Genomic DNA, 17,735 nt, shown 5'->3' with positions numbered 1-17,735 from the left:
AAGCAAGTTCTTCTTTGGCTGTATTCTTTTTTCTTTTTCTTAGTTTATGATTTTTTTTTTCTACTACAAAATGAAACCTTTGCATATATATATTAATCTAAAGTTATTTTTAAATATAACGAGAAAAATTATTTACTCAGTTTTAGGTTTTCATCAATTATTAGTTTATTTATACCTTTTTCTATAAAATAGACGGCTGAACAAATTTCCCCATAACAATCTAGTTTTAAATTCTTGCTTAAGCAATATTTGTTTATGTTAATAAAAAGATTAAAGAAAGACACGATAAATATTTTTAAGATTATAATTAGATTTTGAAGAATAATGTAACTTTGTATAATGTGTGTAACAAGACTTTTTAAGTAGTGTATGAACTAACTCCTTTTTTATGTGTATTTTTATACTCATATCATGAGTATATGATATGACTAGTCTATATGTATAATTAGATATGACTAATATATTTTTTAGTTATTATATATGTTTAGACTGTCTAATAAGTAATAAATGGACACATCCATGATATATATGTATTAATAATTTTGTCTAATAATATATATGATTAAATTCATCTGATCAATGCATTTAATACATCTAATCAATGCATTTAATACGTATTATTAATAGACTCCTTTAATTTTTTATACTCATCTAATATAAATATGAAAAAGTTTCAAATCAATAATGCATAAACGGACAAAGTCATATAATATGTATACGTGGAGGTATCAATTTGAATATTCAGCAAAATTGCCCAAAAACTTATTCTTTTTACCCTAATGAAGAATAAGACAAAACCAATTATAACCGTAATAAAAGATGAAGCAGAGTTTGTTAATGAAAACTAAAAAACAGTGAACAGTGAGCAGTGAAGGAATGAGTCACGCACCGGCAACAGGGATTTCGACGGCAAACTCGGTGTAACAGAAGACGGACAGCATGGCGGAAAAACCGGAGACGACGTAGGACAAGATGACGGCGGGACCAGCGACGTTCCTAGCCTCCAATCCGGTGAGGACGAATATTCCGGCGCCGACGACGGAGCCGACGCCGAGCCAGATGAGGTCCCACCAGTTGAGCGTCTTCTTCATCTGGTGGCTGCTACGCGCCGTCATCTCGCTGATCTCCACTTGCTCGCTGGATCGCGTGAGGAATCGGTCCTTCAGCCTCGCCGGCGTCTCCCGCAGCGCCGTCGTGTAGTTCCCCCAGCTCTTGAAAGACTCCTCCGGCAGGAAGTCATTTTTCTGAATGCTGCAACAACTCCTCTTTCGCACTCCTCCTCCTTCCATCACTATCACTATGCCTTTCGCTACCAACCTTTCTTCTTTCTTTCTATCTGTGTTTTTGGTACCACACTGTGTAACCAAGTGTTTCTTTCTGTTATGAAACCCTATGTTAAATTTATAAAAATATATTCTTCAAAAAATAATTATAAAATTTAAAGATAAACAATTAATAAAATAGTTTATACTGATAAAAATAAAATGGTTACGAAATGTTCGGATAGTTATAAATTATCGATGAATACAAAGAAACTAAACTGGTATCTTTGTTATTACTGTTCCCTCAAGTTCGTCTTCTAGAATTTCATCATATATAGAATACATCTCTTCTATCCTGAATTATGTGTTTTCTCTATTTTTTCGTTTTTTTTTCGTCTAAAAATTATGCCTTTCTTTTACGTCATCTTCATTTGTTTTCTTTGTTCTGTTAGGGGCAGGTAGAGATTCAAATCACTGTAAGCATGAAAAGCTATAATCCATGTAACCTCTGCCATAAGGGTGATAAAAAAAATCCAAATTTGTGAGTTTTTTTTATTAAGATAGAAGACTATCTATTTAAAGAATTTGTGAGCAAAACCTTTAGAAGGCAATTAATGACAACATGTCATAAACAAATAGGAATTTATGACTGCATATAATAAGTAATAAAATAATTAGTATAGAAGATGTATATAACATATACATATACATATACAACCACGTATAAACTTCTTTTTGGGCAAGTAAAGTTCACCGCAAAAATATCAAAAGACAATTAGTACAAAATATCTGTGTGTATACGTATTTTTTAAATGTTTATACATTATTTAAATTTTAAAATAATAATTAAAAAATTAAAATTGAAAAAATAATATATATATATATATATATATATATATATATATATATATATATATATATATAAAATTATAGATATATAGTTATAGATATATATAAAATAAATTTTACATATTGAAATAAAAAATATTAGAACTAATATTATGTAAATAATATTAAGAATAATTATTTAAATTTAAAATAGTAATTACTAAAATAATGAAAGTATAAATGATTTTTTTACCGTAATTATTTGAATTTCAAGAAAGTAACTAAGAATAATAAAATTGAAAAAATAATTTTTTATTATCAATAATAAGTTGAAAAGTTAAATATGTTTTTGAAATAAAGGTACCTGAATTTAGTTTTTTTAAATCATTTTCTTTTATATTTATTTTAAAATTTTAAGGAAGAATTAATTCTAATTTTTACAAAAAATTAAGAGATAAAAACTATATTTAACCCTTATTTAAATTTAAAAAGTAATAATTAAAATAGTAAAATTAGCAAAAATAAAAAAGACATCGGATATATCATTTTTATATATAATTATGAATATAAACTAACAAAGTTGCTATTCAAAATAGACTTTTTGGTATTCAAAAGGAATGTTTGAAAGGGTAAACAAAAAGAAAAGATTAAGTGTCATACAAAAAGAGTTTAGTGTAACTCTCTCCACTAACACTTATAATTTATAAGATTGGTTTGGTGTGGGAGAATATCAGAAGTTGAGTTCAACTTCTCTACATAGACTTAAGAATTGCAAAGTTGATTCGGTGAGTTTACAGTGAATATGGGAGAAATTGTGGATTAAACTTTTTTTTATTAATAAAATACTAATAACTAAAAAAAACTATCAACCATATTATGTCAAATAGTAATATTATTATAAATGACGCTGAGAATATGTGTTGTAATATATTCTGTTTACAGTAAAATCCTGGGAGATTTTCGTGAAATAAAATTTTTATGTAGTTTTGGGTTCAGTAAATAAATATAAAACCAAAGTTCACTTAAACTATACTAATATTAGATGTTTTAGTTTTCATAACATTTTAATTATGTTTTTATTTACTATTTTTACAGTTATTTAATATTTCAATTATTTTAAAATTTATATAATTATAATATGTTTTAAAATCCGATATTAAAAAAATTATTTACGGAAGTTTTTACCCTCTCCATTTCATATTAACTTTAGGCTCATTCTTCAACATATATATTTAGCCTACACTGATAAACAGATGCCTATTACACCGGAGAATTTATGTTCCAGATCTCTCATAATTTAAATATATATAACATACTAAAGCCATAAATAAATACTAAAACATAAAAAATACCAATTAAAAAAAGTTTATAACTTTTACATGAACCGGAAGTTCATTTCCGGAATGAAATTCTATAAAAAAATTGATAACTTTTACATTAATCGGAAGTGTACTTCTGGAGAGAAAGGTGACTCCTAGTATATACCATTTATCATCACTTAATAAATTTGTTCAGACACCCACCAAACTCTGGAACTTCATAATGCTTGATTAATACTCTGACAAAATTCACTTTTTAATTTTAGTTTAATTTTGCAAAAGGCATAAATGAAACATCACAAATCTTTGGAGGTGCATAAGAAATATTTTGTGGTGCAGGAACAAGACATGTCTCATTGTCTCAAGTTATTGTAAGATGATCATAGGTAAGAGTAAAATATTAGAGACATTACAGAGAATGAGATGTGAAGAGATAATGAAAACAATTAAGTTTACGTAATAATTTATAGGTTAAATCAAAATTTTCTTTGTTTTTTTTTTATCGTACCCTAAAAATTTCATTGTTGAACCATGTTTATATATGTCTCTGCTACCATTATTAGATGAGATGTGTTTGGAACATGTACGACATGACCAGGAAAAGAATTAGGGTTAACTATATGTTTTTTTCCTAAATTTGTGGAATTGACGTTAGAATTTTGTTTGATATGACAAACCATAATCCAAGTCTAACATTTTATTTGGGACATGTGAGAATTTAAAAAGTATTCTTTATTTTCTCTTTCATCTTCTTTCTCAAGCCATTTTGTTTTCTGTTTCATCTTCTTCTTTCTCGAGTGGGGCACCCATCACCACCATCCTCCATTCCGGCAACGTCGTCGGCTTCACCGGCGCCACTCTTTCCCATCTCCGTTCTTCATTTCAGATTAAAAAACATCGCAGTGAGTAGTCGTGGTGCCTCCATCTCTATCAAGCTCATCTCACCGTCGTCATTGCTACTGCATCTCTCTCCATTTTTTGGTCCATGTGTTTTATTATTTGTGCAGGAAATGTTGGACAATGGACGCTGAGAAAGACCATTAGATGTGAACACAAATGTGGGGGCAATGGAGGATTCCCTCACTATAGTATGCAACCATTAACGATTCCCTAGGCCGCATACTCTATACTGAGGACTCCCTTAGTACATAGTATGCGGTCGTCAACAACATCCTCAGGCTGCCTACTTTGCACTCGAGATCTCTCACGAATAGAGTAAGCGGACCATATCCAACCATAATTACTTAGATGACTAAGTGGCCAAGAAGTATCCAGCCACTCAAATCCATGTGACCGCTTTGCATACTCAGAACCCCCCCTCCCCCTAGAGTATGCGGTATCCGACATTAGTAACCCACAACCGCTTACCAGTAACTATTGAGGGACCTTCTGGTAATCTCATCCATTGTCACTGGATCCAGAAACAGTTAAAAGAGGTATTTTGGGCCCAAAGGCCCATTTCAGGTAGGACCCACAGGTAAAAAAAAGAATAAATAACACATTGTTCAATGCATTGATTACAATATTCTGTGAAACCCTAACATCATCAGTGCTAACTTAAGCATCATAATATCTTTTGCAAGTCTCCTGCGCCGCCTTCAAAGAACCATCGGAGCTAGGAAAAGCCAGTCATCAACTGGATACCAGAATCACCCAATACATTTGCGGATTACAACTAGATACCATAAGAACACTTTTCCTTTTGAAGCTATCAAACAAACAAACTTGGATTAAACTAATTGGTCGGAATTAGACATTAATATATATATATATATATATATATATATATATATATATATATATATATATATATATATATCATCCGATGTCTTGTGTTTTATCTTATGTTTTTTGTCTAATAGTGTAACATTTGTGCACTTTCGTTATTAATTACATTTGTGTTTGTCATTTTCTTATGAGGGGTTGTGTAACCATTAACTTATTCTAAAATTTAAACAAACTAAGATTAGATTTATCAAAATTTGGTATTATTTATTATTATTAATCACGATTTGTTTTAATATATTATATTGATTAAGAAAATTTAGATTATTCATAATAGAATATTTATTAACATATGAGATTGTTTAATTAAGATCGAAATGAGTTTAGACTCTTTAAGGTTGAGATCACTATTTACCATCATCGTGTTTATTTTAATTTAAAACGTTGGTTATCATCTTATACTTTTCAATTTTAGCTAACATAGGAATGAGGACAAACGATACTAAGAAAAGTTCAGACCATAAATAACATAAATGAATAATTATTGATATTAAAGCAATTCATACTTAAAAGTATTTAAATTTGTAAAGAAACTGAGTTTATCATACCTAATTTATATATAATAATTGGAATATCATATTGGTCAAATCTAATGTAGTTGCTACAATTATTCAAACAATTAAGTTCATTAAAGTTTAGAACCAAGGTAATTGAAACAGTCCTTATTATCAGTTGCATTAAATATTTAGGCAAGTCTTTTGTACAAGTTTTCTTGTTATATTTACCTTCTAAGGTGAAAAAGCTACCATCAATGCTAACTTTTTATTTATTTTTGTAGATTCTTTTTTCTCTCATTTGTTTTTATAATTTTATTATCAATATTGGTAAACCCACTTGAGACAAGTTGAGAACAGAGATGTTTCAACTTGTTTTAAATGCCCAAATATGATTATGTTCGAATATATTGTAATTTAAATTTTGGAATAATCTTATTGTTTGGTTTTGAAATTATTTTGAATATAAACATATTCACCTAGAGAAGTTATTTATATATTTTTTTTATAGAACTTTAGAATACGCAATCTGATTCTAAGGTGATATGATCATATTATATTGAGTTTAGAAATTATGATTGAGTGAAAATTTGTTTGAATGTTTGAAACTGAAAGTTTTTAAATTAATTTGATAAATGATTGTTTAGAATATTCTGAATTAGATTATTATTTAAAACTTTTTACAAATTATATTATTAATGCGTTTTTGAAACTATTTTGAAATTTGACCTATTATTTTTTTACAACTAAACTTGATTTTTAATATTTTCGTTCAAGGACAAATTTCCACTTAAACAATAATAAAATGGAGATTCAAATGTTACTTGGGGTGACTTTTTTTTTTCTCAAAGCAATATTTCACTTGTCAAATATATTTGATGGATAAAATTTAATAGAATAGAATTATATTTTGTTATAAACTACAATATTAATTTTCTTTATACATATTTTATTAAGGTAAATATTTATTTTAATAACTCTCCTTGCGTGTGTTGTTTTATTGCAACAAGTAATAGCAGTATTATATATACCAGCAAATATAAATACAAGTAAAATATATTTGAATGTTAAAAATATTTATTTTTTGTGGTTTAAAATGATTAAAAAAAAAAGATATGTTTGTTAGTTGGTCCAACATAGAATTTGCATGGATATGAAATGATAATGTTTTTGATATGTAAATTAATTTAAATGACATTCATTAACTGATATGACTCATAGGACGGTACGCATGTCAACACTTCCCATAAATAATAACCTTATATTTACTATATTAGAAGTTTTTCTTAGTTTCTGAATGAATAATTATACATAAATATCTAATATCTGTTTTAATACTTTCCCCTTAATATAGATAATTTAATGCTAAAATAATAAAAAAAAAACTAACTAGAATGGTAAACATGATAAATAATGTTTTATAATAATACAATTAGATTATTAAAAATACACAATTCAATTAGGTAATATATTTATTTCATAAACACGATAATAAAATAATTATATTAATTTATTTTAAAATTTTATAAACCATTTTTTATGCTTTTGATAAATAATCGTTATTCTTTTAATAAAGCTAAATTTCATAACTCTTTTACATGTTGCGTTGAATAGCCATAGATTGTTTGTCTTTTGATGTAGTAATTAACATTATCTACACATAATTATTTTATTTACTACTAGTGAAAACAGCGCATGTGTTGATTTTTTTATTAATAATAAAAAATAAAAAATAATTGTTATTATTATTATTATTATAATTATTATGAAATTAAATATAAATAATTGTTATAATTTTATTATAAATAGTTTTTATTTATTTTATAAGTAATCTTAAGATTCAAAAAGTAGTTAAATTTAAAAATTAATTCAATTTAAAATAATAGTTAAATTTTAAAAAATTGATAAAATAATCATTTGAATTAAAAAATATTTGAAAAGTAAATTTGAAAAACAATATGCTGAAAAAGGAAATATATTTATATATATATATATATATATATAAATATATATATTATATATTCCTATATATATATATATATATATATATATATATATATATATATATATATATATATATATATATATATATATATATATATATATATATAGGAATATATAATATGAATTCGTTCTTTTCTACGTAAAAGAGTTAACAAAAAAAAAACTTATTATATGCAGAAAATTACTTTTTTATTAGTTTTAAGTTAAACATGAATAGAAAGATAAAAATAATGATAATTATTTATTTTTTAAATAATCTTTTTTAAATTTAAATGTTTTATAATTTTGTATACGTATTTTAAAAAATTAAATAAAATAAAATATGTAAATTTTTTTATGTACGGAAGTCGACTTCCGTAATACTTTTTGATTTTCGGAAGTCGACTTCCGGTGATGATTTTTGACTTCCGAAAGTCTACATAGTTTTGGGGGGTGTGGTGTCTGCGGAGTTTGTTAAGTGGTCAAAGGGTTTTATAAGAATTTAAAGAAAGTTTGGAGGTATAGAAGAAATTTTGGAGGTGCAGGAAGAAAGACCCCAAGATAATTAGAACCCATTTTTAGCCCAACTAGTAAACAAATAATTAGAACTTTATGTTTTTTGTTTGTCACAGAAGCAATAACAACCCATTTTTTTTTTAATTTAGGGAGAAGATCCTTTATATAATTCATATTTTATTTCCTTTGTTTCCAAAAGTTAAATATGAAAAATATAAACTTAAATTTTTTTCCTTAGTATATAATTCATATTCAATATATTATTTAAATGATTAAATATAATATTTTTTAGATTAAAAATATATTTTATTAATTATTCCATTTTTTGATACATTATATGAAAGAATTACATATATAAATGCATACACAAATTTCTTATCTTCATAAACAGATTTTGGAAGAATCACTAAAATAAGTATGTCATATCCTAATAAATTTTATTTTGAACGGATAGAGTGTTTCTAGATATTACTTTTGTAAGGCCTCTTGTGTTATAAGAGCTACAACCACAACATTACAGTTAAGTTAAAACTCATAAGTTCACCAATCATTTTTATCTATGAACAAATGCTATTAAACATTGAATTATATTTTATATTTTGACTACAAAACTGTATTTTAATTTGGAGTAGTTTAGTCTAATTATACGTATATAAAACCAATTAACCTATGCATTAATGAGTCTAATTTTATCACGCTAATCTGGCGTATAAAATAAAAATAATATATATTTGACCTTTTATTTGTTTAGTAATTCTACGTCAGTGTAAAAAGGGTTTATAATGTTATAAGTTTCATCACCCAAAATTCAACGTTAAAAATATACAGTAATATTTTTTGTAAATATTTTCTCAAATTGACATCGTACTCCTTATAACAAACGTCAATTTTAAATTTGAAGTCGGTCATAAGACCAATAGACGTTAAAAAGCATCGAACTATTCTAAGTCTAACAAGTTTAATGTCCGTTGGTTATAAGGCCGATGTAAAATTGAAAATTAACGTTTACTGTACATCAATTTAACTTAAAATTTCAGAAACAATGCCAGCATCATCACCTCTCTCTTCCTCTTTTAGTGAAATCTACCACCAAAATATAGCTATAACGTCAAACTTATAGGAGTATGTTCTTTAACCCATTTCACTCCATCTTGTTGTAGTGGTACTCATATGTGCTCAAACTTTCATTATCTTAGATTGCATTTTACATAAAGGTTGGTGTTTTCATTCACTAGTCATTATTGTGTTGCCCTAAATGTTGCGGTTTTAGGTAAATTTCACTAAAAATAGGTAGAAAATTATTTTTGACTCAAATGTTTTTGTGATAATTTATATTAGGTTGTATTCAAATGCGAGTGTTCAACTATGAGATATTGATCACAAATTCCAAGTTATGAAAATTTAGTAATGAAAAACTTCAAAAAGTCATAACTTTTGATACGAACCTCGGATGAAAACACTTCAGAAATGAAAGTTGTTAGAAAGTGGATTGCGATATGAAATTTTCAAAAATCAATCGTTGTGTTGGTCATAACTTTTATTTTTACTCATTTTTCTATGCTTTACACTTTTATTTTAGATACTCATACTACTTCTAATTCTAGAAAATTTTGTGATGTATAATTATATTGTATATTGATTTTATATGAGCGTTAACGTTTGTTATAAGCGTTAAATGATTGATGTATGTACAAAGATAAGATACATAAATTTAACGTCTTCTACCACATGATGTTGGACCTTTAACGAATTTCTAAAAGCTTAAAATAACGTATGTTAAAAACTTTATTGTATTACTGTTAATCACTTTTTAAGGAAATTATTTGTTGGTTTCAATGTAACATCTTATTAGTAATTGTTACCATCATAAAAAAAAAGGCAAGTTCATTATGAAATTGGCAGTTCAAACACGGCAAAATATATAACTTATACAAATATTTTTCATAATGTTTACATCCAAACCCTTTGGTCAACTCTTGTACAGTAAATATGCACACACAAGGTTGTATACTTTAAATAAATTTCTAATTTATTCACTGATTATATTATGTAAGTATAAAAAACTTATATATCAACCTGGAAGAAAACATGAATGGTATAATTGATTTAATATTTTATTTATTTATGATTTTTTATTATAGGTATAATTTATTTATATTTCATGAAAATAATTTTTATTATAGATTTGATATGATTTTTCATGCTTTGTAATTTTTTTTTGTTATAATAAATTTTTACGAAGACAAATAATTTATGATTTTTTTTATGTCAAAAGTTAAAATGTTAAAGTTGATAAATAGATATAGCAATACATTTTATTTGAAATATATGACTTTTTCAAAAGTCATATAAAATTTAACAAATTTATGATAAAAATATATTAAGAATAATATATTTTTGTTATAATTAATGAAAAGAGATGTCTAATTTTCCTAAGTGAAAACCAATGAGCATCCAAAGAACACATATTCAAAGTTGTTGTGCAAAATAAAATGCTTATGTGACTTTTTTTTCATTTCAGTGCTCATTTTGTCCTTCTCACATACATAATCACATACCAATCATAACATAATTAGTTCAATCTGTTCATTTTCAAAACAAAGGTACAATATATTAAATTTACCCTCGTTATTAATGTTTTTTAAAATTTTCTTCTCAATATATATTGATCACAAACATCTTCATAATATATTTAATAGAGACAAATAAAGAAATGTGTATTTTATATATATACATTTTGTGGTTTTCTTCTTATTTTTGACTTGCTACTGGGGAGTATTTTCAATTAAAATTAATTAAAGAAACAAATTACATATTTTATTAAATTTATTGTAACTTATTCAAAACTGGAAATGTTAATAAAGCAATTCAATTATGTCAACAGTATCTTTATACTTATTCTTGTGAAAGATGTTTTGCTTTTAAGATAATATACAAAATAGAATTCGTGCAGGCGTCTGTGTTTCTCTATATATAATTCTTGTAACTAAAAGTTAATACTAAAAATGAAATACAATAAAGAAAAACTAAACATTATAAAATAGAGAAATAATATAGCCGGAGTTAAATATATTTTTATTTCTTAAATTTAGACCAAAATTAGAATTCGTTTTTATCTCAAACTTTAATATATTTTGTTTTCCAAATTTGAAAAATGAATGTATTTAGTTGTCTTAACTTAATCGCGTTAACTTTTTTTGACGTCTCAAACGAATTTTAAGATTAACATTTGAATTATTTATATCATTTTGACATGTTCTAGTTTAAATATTAGTCTCAAACACGGTTTAATAAACTAAAAAAATTAGCATTATTAGGTTAAAATGATTTAATTCATTTATTTTTAAAATTTAAAAATCAAAATATATCAAAATTTAAAATATGGCCGAATTCAAATTTTGTATTCAAATTTATGACTAAAAATATATTTAACAATATAACTAAAAGTTAAATGATAAAGAGCCAAAACTATACAAAGAAACCTGTAATCAACAGTTTTGTATATTATTTGAAGTACAAATTCTGTAGTGATTTTTTTTTTCCTGTTGTATGTTTTCAAAATACATTAATATTGATATTTAAAAAAAATTAATATCCATTCATTTTTAAAGTTTGAAAATCAAAATGTATCAAAGTTTCGGATAAGTATCAATTCCAATTTTATGTCAAAGTTTAGAGATTAAAAACATAATTTATTTATCCTACTTTAAAAGAAAAGTTGAAAAATGGTACATAAGTAAGCACCGAACACTTAAAGTTTTATATTGATTTATTCGGTAGGCTTAGGCTATATATGGTTCTCGTTAACGATATTTGTAAAACCTTTTAGTTAAAAAACTTGAACACAAGTACTACTATTGAAAACAATAAATTGAAAAAAAAATGTTTTATTATGTTAGAATTATTGTTGAAACTCGTCTAGCAAATTACATTTATTTATATATAGTGAAATCCATTTGTTTCAACATCTACAATATTCATGTTTATGTCTTTTGGTAGTTATCATCTAATCATAATTGTTGTATATGATATCAATTGTATTGTGGTGTTTAGACTATTATGCTTTTAAGTAGAAAGAATTATACTTTAACTGATAACTATAATTTTTTACCTAATGGTAAGTATTTGATCGAACAATAATGTCTTGTCTTATATATGCATCATCCTGATGTCTTGTTTTATCTTATGTTTTTCATCCAATCGTATAACAGTTGTGCATTTCCGTTATATATTATATTCATATTTGTCATCTATTTAGGCGGTGTTGTGTAACCATTAACTTATTTATTTTAATATTTAAACAAACTAAGATTAGATTTTTCAAAATTTGGTATTATTTGTTATTATTAATTATGATTTCTTTTAATATATTATATTGATTAATAAAAATTAGATTATTCATAATAGAATATTTATCCACATATGAAATTGTTTATTGAAGATTGGAATGAGTTTAGACTTATCTTTAATGTTGATATTATTATTTACCATCAACCTATTTAAAACGTCGGTTATCATCTTATATTTTTCAATTTTAGAGCTAACATAAGATGAGGAAAGACGATACTGAGAAAAGTTCAGACCATAAATAACATAAAAATGTATAATTATCAATATTAAAGCAAATTCATACTTAAAAATATTTAAATTTGTAAGGAAACTATGAGTTTATCATATCTAATTTATATATAAGAATTGGAATATCATATTGGTCAACTCTAATGTAGTTGCTACAATTATTCAAACAATTAAGTTCATTAAAGTTTACAAGCAAGGTAATTGAAACAGTCCTTATTATGAATTAAATTAAATATTTAGGCAAGTCTTTTGTACAAGTTTTGTTGTTATATTTAGTATTCTGTTCTGCAAATATTAACCTTCTAAGGTGAAAAAGCTACCATCAATACTAATCTTTTCTTCCTATAAAACCTAATTTTTTGAGGTATTTTTAAATTAACTTTAAAATGAGATTATTAGTAAAATATAAAACATAAATTAAAGAGGACGAATTTTGTTCTAATCTTTATAGCTTTTCACATAAATGAACTATGACCACTTCTAGAGTCACCGGTCCCCCCTCACTCTCCTCTTTTTGTCCTTTTGTTTTTCTTTCCTTTTGTATATTTTTTTTTCTTTTTTTAGTTTTTTTTTTTTTTTTATGTTTCATCTCTTTCACAAATTATATTTTACAATAGCTGAGGGACTCGGAAACATTTATAATTCAATTAGATTTTTAAACAATAATTTTTTATTTATTTTTGTAGATTCTTTTTTCTCTCATTTGTTTTTATAATTTTATTATCAATACTGGTAAACCCACTTGAGACAAGTTGAGAAAAGAGATCTTTCAACTTGTTTTATTAAATGCTTATGTTCCAATATATTGTAATCTAAATTTTGGAATAATCTTATTGTTTGGCTTTGAAATTATTTTGAATATAAACATATTGAGTTTAGAAATTATGATGGAGTGAAAATTTGTTTCAATGTTTGAACGTGAAAGTTTTTAAATTAATTTGATAAATGATTGTTTATAATATTATGAATCAGATTAATTATTTAAAACTGTTTACAAATTATATTATTATATGATTGAGTGATAACTTTTTTGAATGTTTGAAACTGAAAGTTTTTAAATTAATTTGATAAATGATTGTTTATAATATTCTGAATCAGATTAATTATTTAAAACTGTTTACAAATTATATTATTAATGCGTTTTTGAAACCATTTTGAAATTTGACCTATTATTTTTTTACAACTAAACTTGATTTTTAATATTTTCCTTCAAGGACAAATTTTCACTTAAACAATAATAAAATGGAGATTCAAATTTCTCAAGCAATATTTCACTTGTCAAATATATTTGATGGATAAAATTTAATAGAATTGAATTATATTTTGTTATAAACTACAATATTAATTTTCTTTATACATATTTTATTAAGTTAAATATTTATTTTAATAACTTTCCTTGCGTATGTTATTTTATTACAACAAGTAACAGTATTATATATAGCGGCAAATATAAATAAAAGTAAAATATATTGGAATGTTAAAAATATTTATTTTTTGGTGGTTTAAAATGAGTAAAAAAAAAAAGATATGTTTGCTGGTTGGTCCAACATAGAATTTGCATGATATGAAATGATAATGTTTTTGGTATATAAATTAATTTGAATGACATTCATTAACATGATATGACTCATAGGACGGTACGCATGTCAACCCTTCTCATAAATAATAACCTTATATTTATTATATTAGTAGTTTTTCTTTGTTTCTGAATGAATAATTATACATAAATATCTAATATATGTTTTAATAATGTTTTATTATAATACAATTAGATTATTTAAAATACACAATTCAATTAGGTAATATATTTATTTCATAAATACGATAATAAAATAATTATATTAATTTATTTTAAAATATTATAAACCATTTTTTATACTTTTCATAAATAATCATTATATTTTTAATAAAGCTAAATTTCATAACTCTGGATAGCCATAGATTGTTTGTCTTTTGATGTAGTAATTAATATTATCTACAATAATTATTTTATTTACTACTAGTGAAAACAGCGCATGTGTTGATTTTTTTATAGATAATAAAAAATAAAAAATTATTATTATTATTATAATAATTATTAGTAAATTAAATATAAATAATTATTATAATTTTATTATAAATTGTTTTTATTTATTGTATAAGTAATTTTAAGATTAAAAAAGTAGTTAAGTTTAAAAAAAGAATAAAATTGATAAAATTATTATTTGAATTAAAAACATTATTTAAAAAGTAAATTTGAAAAACAATATACGGACATAAAAAAGGAAATATTTTTATATATAGGAATATATAATATGAATTCGTCATTTTTTACGTAAAAGAATTACCAAAAAAAAAAAAAATACTTGTTATATGCAGAAAATTACCTTTTTATTAGTTTTAAGTTAAACATGAATAGAAAAATAAAAATAATGATAATTATTTAAAATATAACTTATAAAATAATTATTAATTTTTCTTCGGATGAAATTACCATCTGTGTCATATTAAAAAAGATTATACCACGATACTTTAAAATTAGAATAAATATATGTGTATTGCTCTAATTAATTAATAATTTCTAATTTCATTACTAAACTCATCATGAGCTATTTTTCTCGAAGTCAGGGAAAAAAAAGAAAAATAAAATTCTTCAGAAATGAAAGTAGACATGGGTTAGGGATAAACTTCTCAATAAGTAGGAATGTTTTTTTATAGATTAAGTTTAATGTACGAAAATTAATTTTGTTTTATTTTTTCTTAAAAGTATTTAATGAAATTTATAGCTAGAAACAATGGCTAAAGCTTTAGAGTAATATTTTAGTCAACTGGATTAATTTGTAACATTTATTTGTAAGACATTCTTTCCTTAATTTTAATTTTTTTAGGTTTACCATAATGAGATCAAAAGCTAGGGGCATCTCAGTTATAAATTAATGTGAGGGGCATTGATAAAGGGAAAAAATAATTTCACACCCTCTTTTTTCATAAAAATTCACTTAATTTTTTTAATAATAAAATATGAATATAAAATAATTGTATGATAGTACAATTGTATAATTGGACTTCTTGTGCCTTTGTACTTAACTCAATCTATTATTCATCTCTGAAATTAGTGAGAAACTTTCTCATCTTTGATCTATGTTGAAATGGGAGATTAAAATTGTGATGATTACAAAAAGGGGGTGCAAATTAAAAAGAAAAAACGCGTGAAATCGAAAGAGAAACATGAAGAATGGTAGGGTGGTTGTTAGATATTGAAGTTATATTTTTATGAGTATTGTCTTAAAAGTTTAGTTTTCATGATGTAATTTTAATATTACGTGTGGAGTCGTAAAAACGAAGACATTTATAGTATTTTTTTAATATAATAAATAATGTTTTTGTAAGAGTAGAATTTTTTTCAATCTCTTTTTCGTTGTTATTCATCTAAAGAATACTCATTTATATTTTCTAATTATTTTTTTAATTATGTTTTAAATATATTTAATTTAATTTTTAAAACATAAATTTATAATTAATTCAGTAGAGTTATGTTTGTAATAAAATATTTTTTTGAGACAATGTTTTTAAACATAATTTTAAGATTAATTTAATGGAAGTATATTAATAGACGAGAAATATAATTTTAGAATTATTTGTTTTAAAAACAAAATTGTGACAATCACAGAAAAGAAGGCTATGAAGTTTGTGAGGGTATAAATAGGAGGTTGTGTTTAGTTGTGGATCATCGAGAATCCAGAAGCAGAAGCATATAGAAAAAGAAAAGTAAGGAAGTGCGAAATGGGTTTGAGTGAATACATTGCTGTAGTCCTGTCTCTGTGTCTGGTATCAGTGTCAATGGTGAGTCCTCAAGGTGTTCCAGGTGTGGCTACTCCTCCTGTAATTAGTGGTCAATGTCCTGGGGGTTCAGCACTTAGGTTGAGAGCATGTGTGTCGAATGCGCTGAATATTACAGTGGATATACCACCCCGAACCACCTCCCCTTCCTGCTGCGCCATCCTTACTCCGTTGCCTATGCTCCAAGCACAAATTTGCGTTGGCATTGCCCTAAACAACGTTACCGTCCCTGGCCTCTCCGTCGCTGATGTCACAGCGAGACTTCTTAAAAACTGTCCTTGATCTCATATGATCCCCGCTGCCATAGTCACATTTCCCCATGCTTTAACTCTTTTCCGTCTTTCTTTTACCTTCCTTCTTCCACACGCTTCCATTATTACGTACCATCTTCGTCTTGTATCTTCTTCTTTAATTAAATAAAATGGTTATGTGACTTCTTTTATCGTATATTCAATTTACGCTCATTAATTATTAATGTCTTTAATTAACCTACACAAGTAAAGAGATGTGTATTCATCACACCGCACATTTATGTTCCGGATCCATCATTTATATATGTTCTAACAATATGTTACTCTATGTCAACACTATTTTTATTTTTGCAAAACATGTTTCTGTTTCTTACATAATTCTTCAAACTCAAACTATACTTAATACAAAATAAATATTTAATAGGATGAAGAGTTACATCAAAACTATAAAACAAACATCAAGTCAGGAGTTTATTAGGATATTATTTCAGAATTTAGATGGATTATTTGATAACCAATAAGTCATATTACCAAGAAAAAGGAAGATACTGATTACTATCTTTTGTATGTATTGAACCACTAACTCATTCGGAATATACAAGACAAAATCTACACACACGTGCTTTTACGGCTATTATATTTTAAGCTACCTCTACACCATATTTCCCCATTTTTTTTTTATAATTTTATCATTATTGGTAAAGTTACTTAAGACAAGTTGGGAAAATGGGTCTCTCAACTTGTTTTATTAAATGCTGAAATTTGATTATGTTTGCATATATTGTTATAAGTATCTAGATTTTGGAATAATCTTATTATTTGGTTTTGAATAAACATATTCAGCTAAGGAAAGTTATGTATATTTTTTTATAGATCTTTTAGAATACACAATCTCAACCT

General features: G+C 25.0%; 1 protein-coding gene across 1 annotated transcript in view; it reads right to left on the bottom strand.

The window, feature by feature from the left end:
* Positions 1–1,755, bottom strand: part of LOC146883470 (cationic amino acid transporter 1-like) — a 2,137-nt gene extending 382 nt beyond the window's left edge. The window contains exon 1 of the mRNA XM_085666131.1: positions 890–1,755. Within this exon, the coding sequence (XP_085522257.1) occupies positions 890–1,289 (400 nt within the window). The 5' untranslated portion in view covers positions 1,290–1,755. The remainder of the gene's footprint in view (positions 1–889) is intronic.
* Positions 1,756–17,735: the final 15,980 nt, after the last annotated feature.

The sequence above is a fragment of the Vigna unguiculata genome, chromosome 9, assembly GCF_037176805.1.
Source record: "Vigna unguiculata cultivar grain cowpea cultivar isolate G323 ecotype 2 chromosome 9, ASM3717680v1, whole genome shotgun sequence".
NCBI lineage: Eukaryota > Viridiplantae > Streptophyta > Magnoliopsida > Fabales > Fabaceae > Vigna > Vigna unguiculata.
The sequence above is the reverse complement of the archived record's forward strand: the minus strand, read 5'-3'. Positions and strand labels throughout refer to the sequence as shown.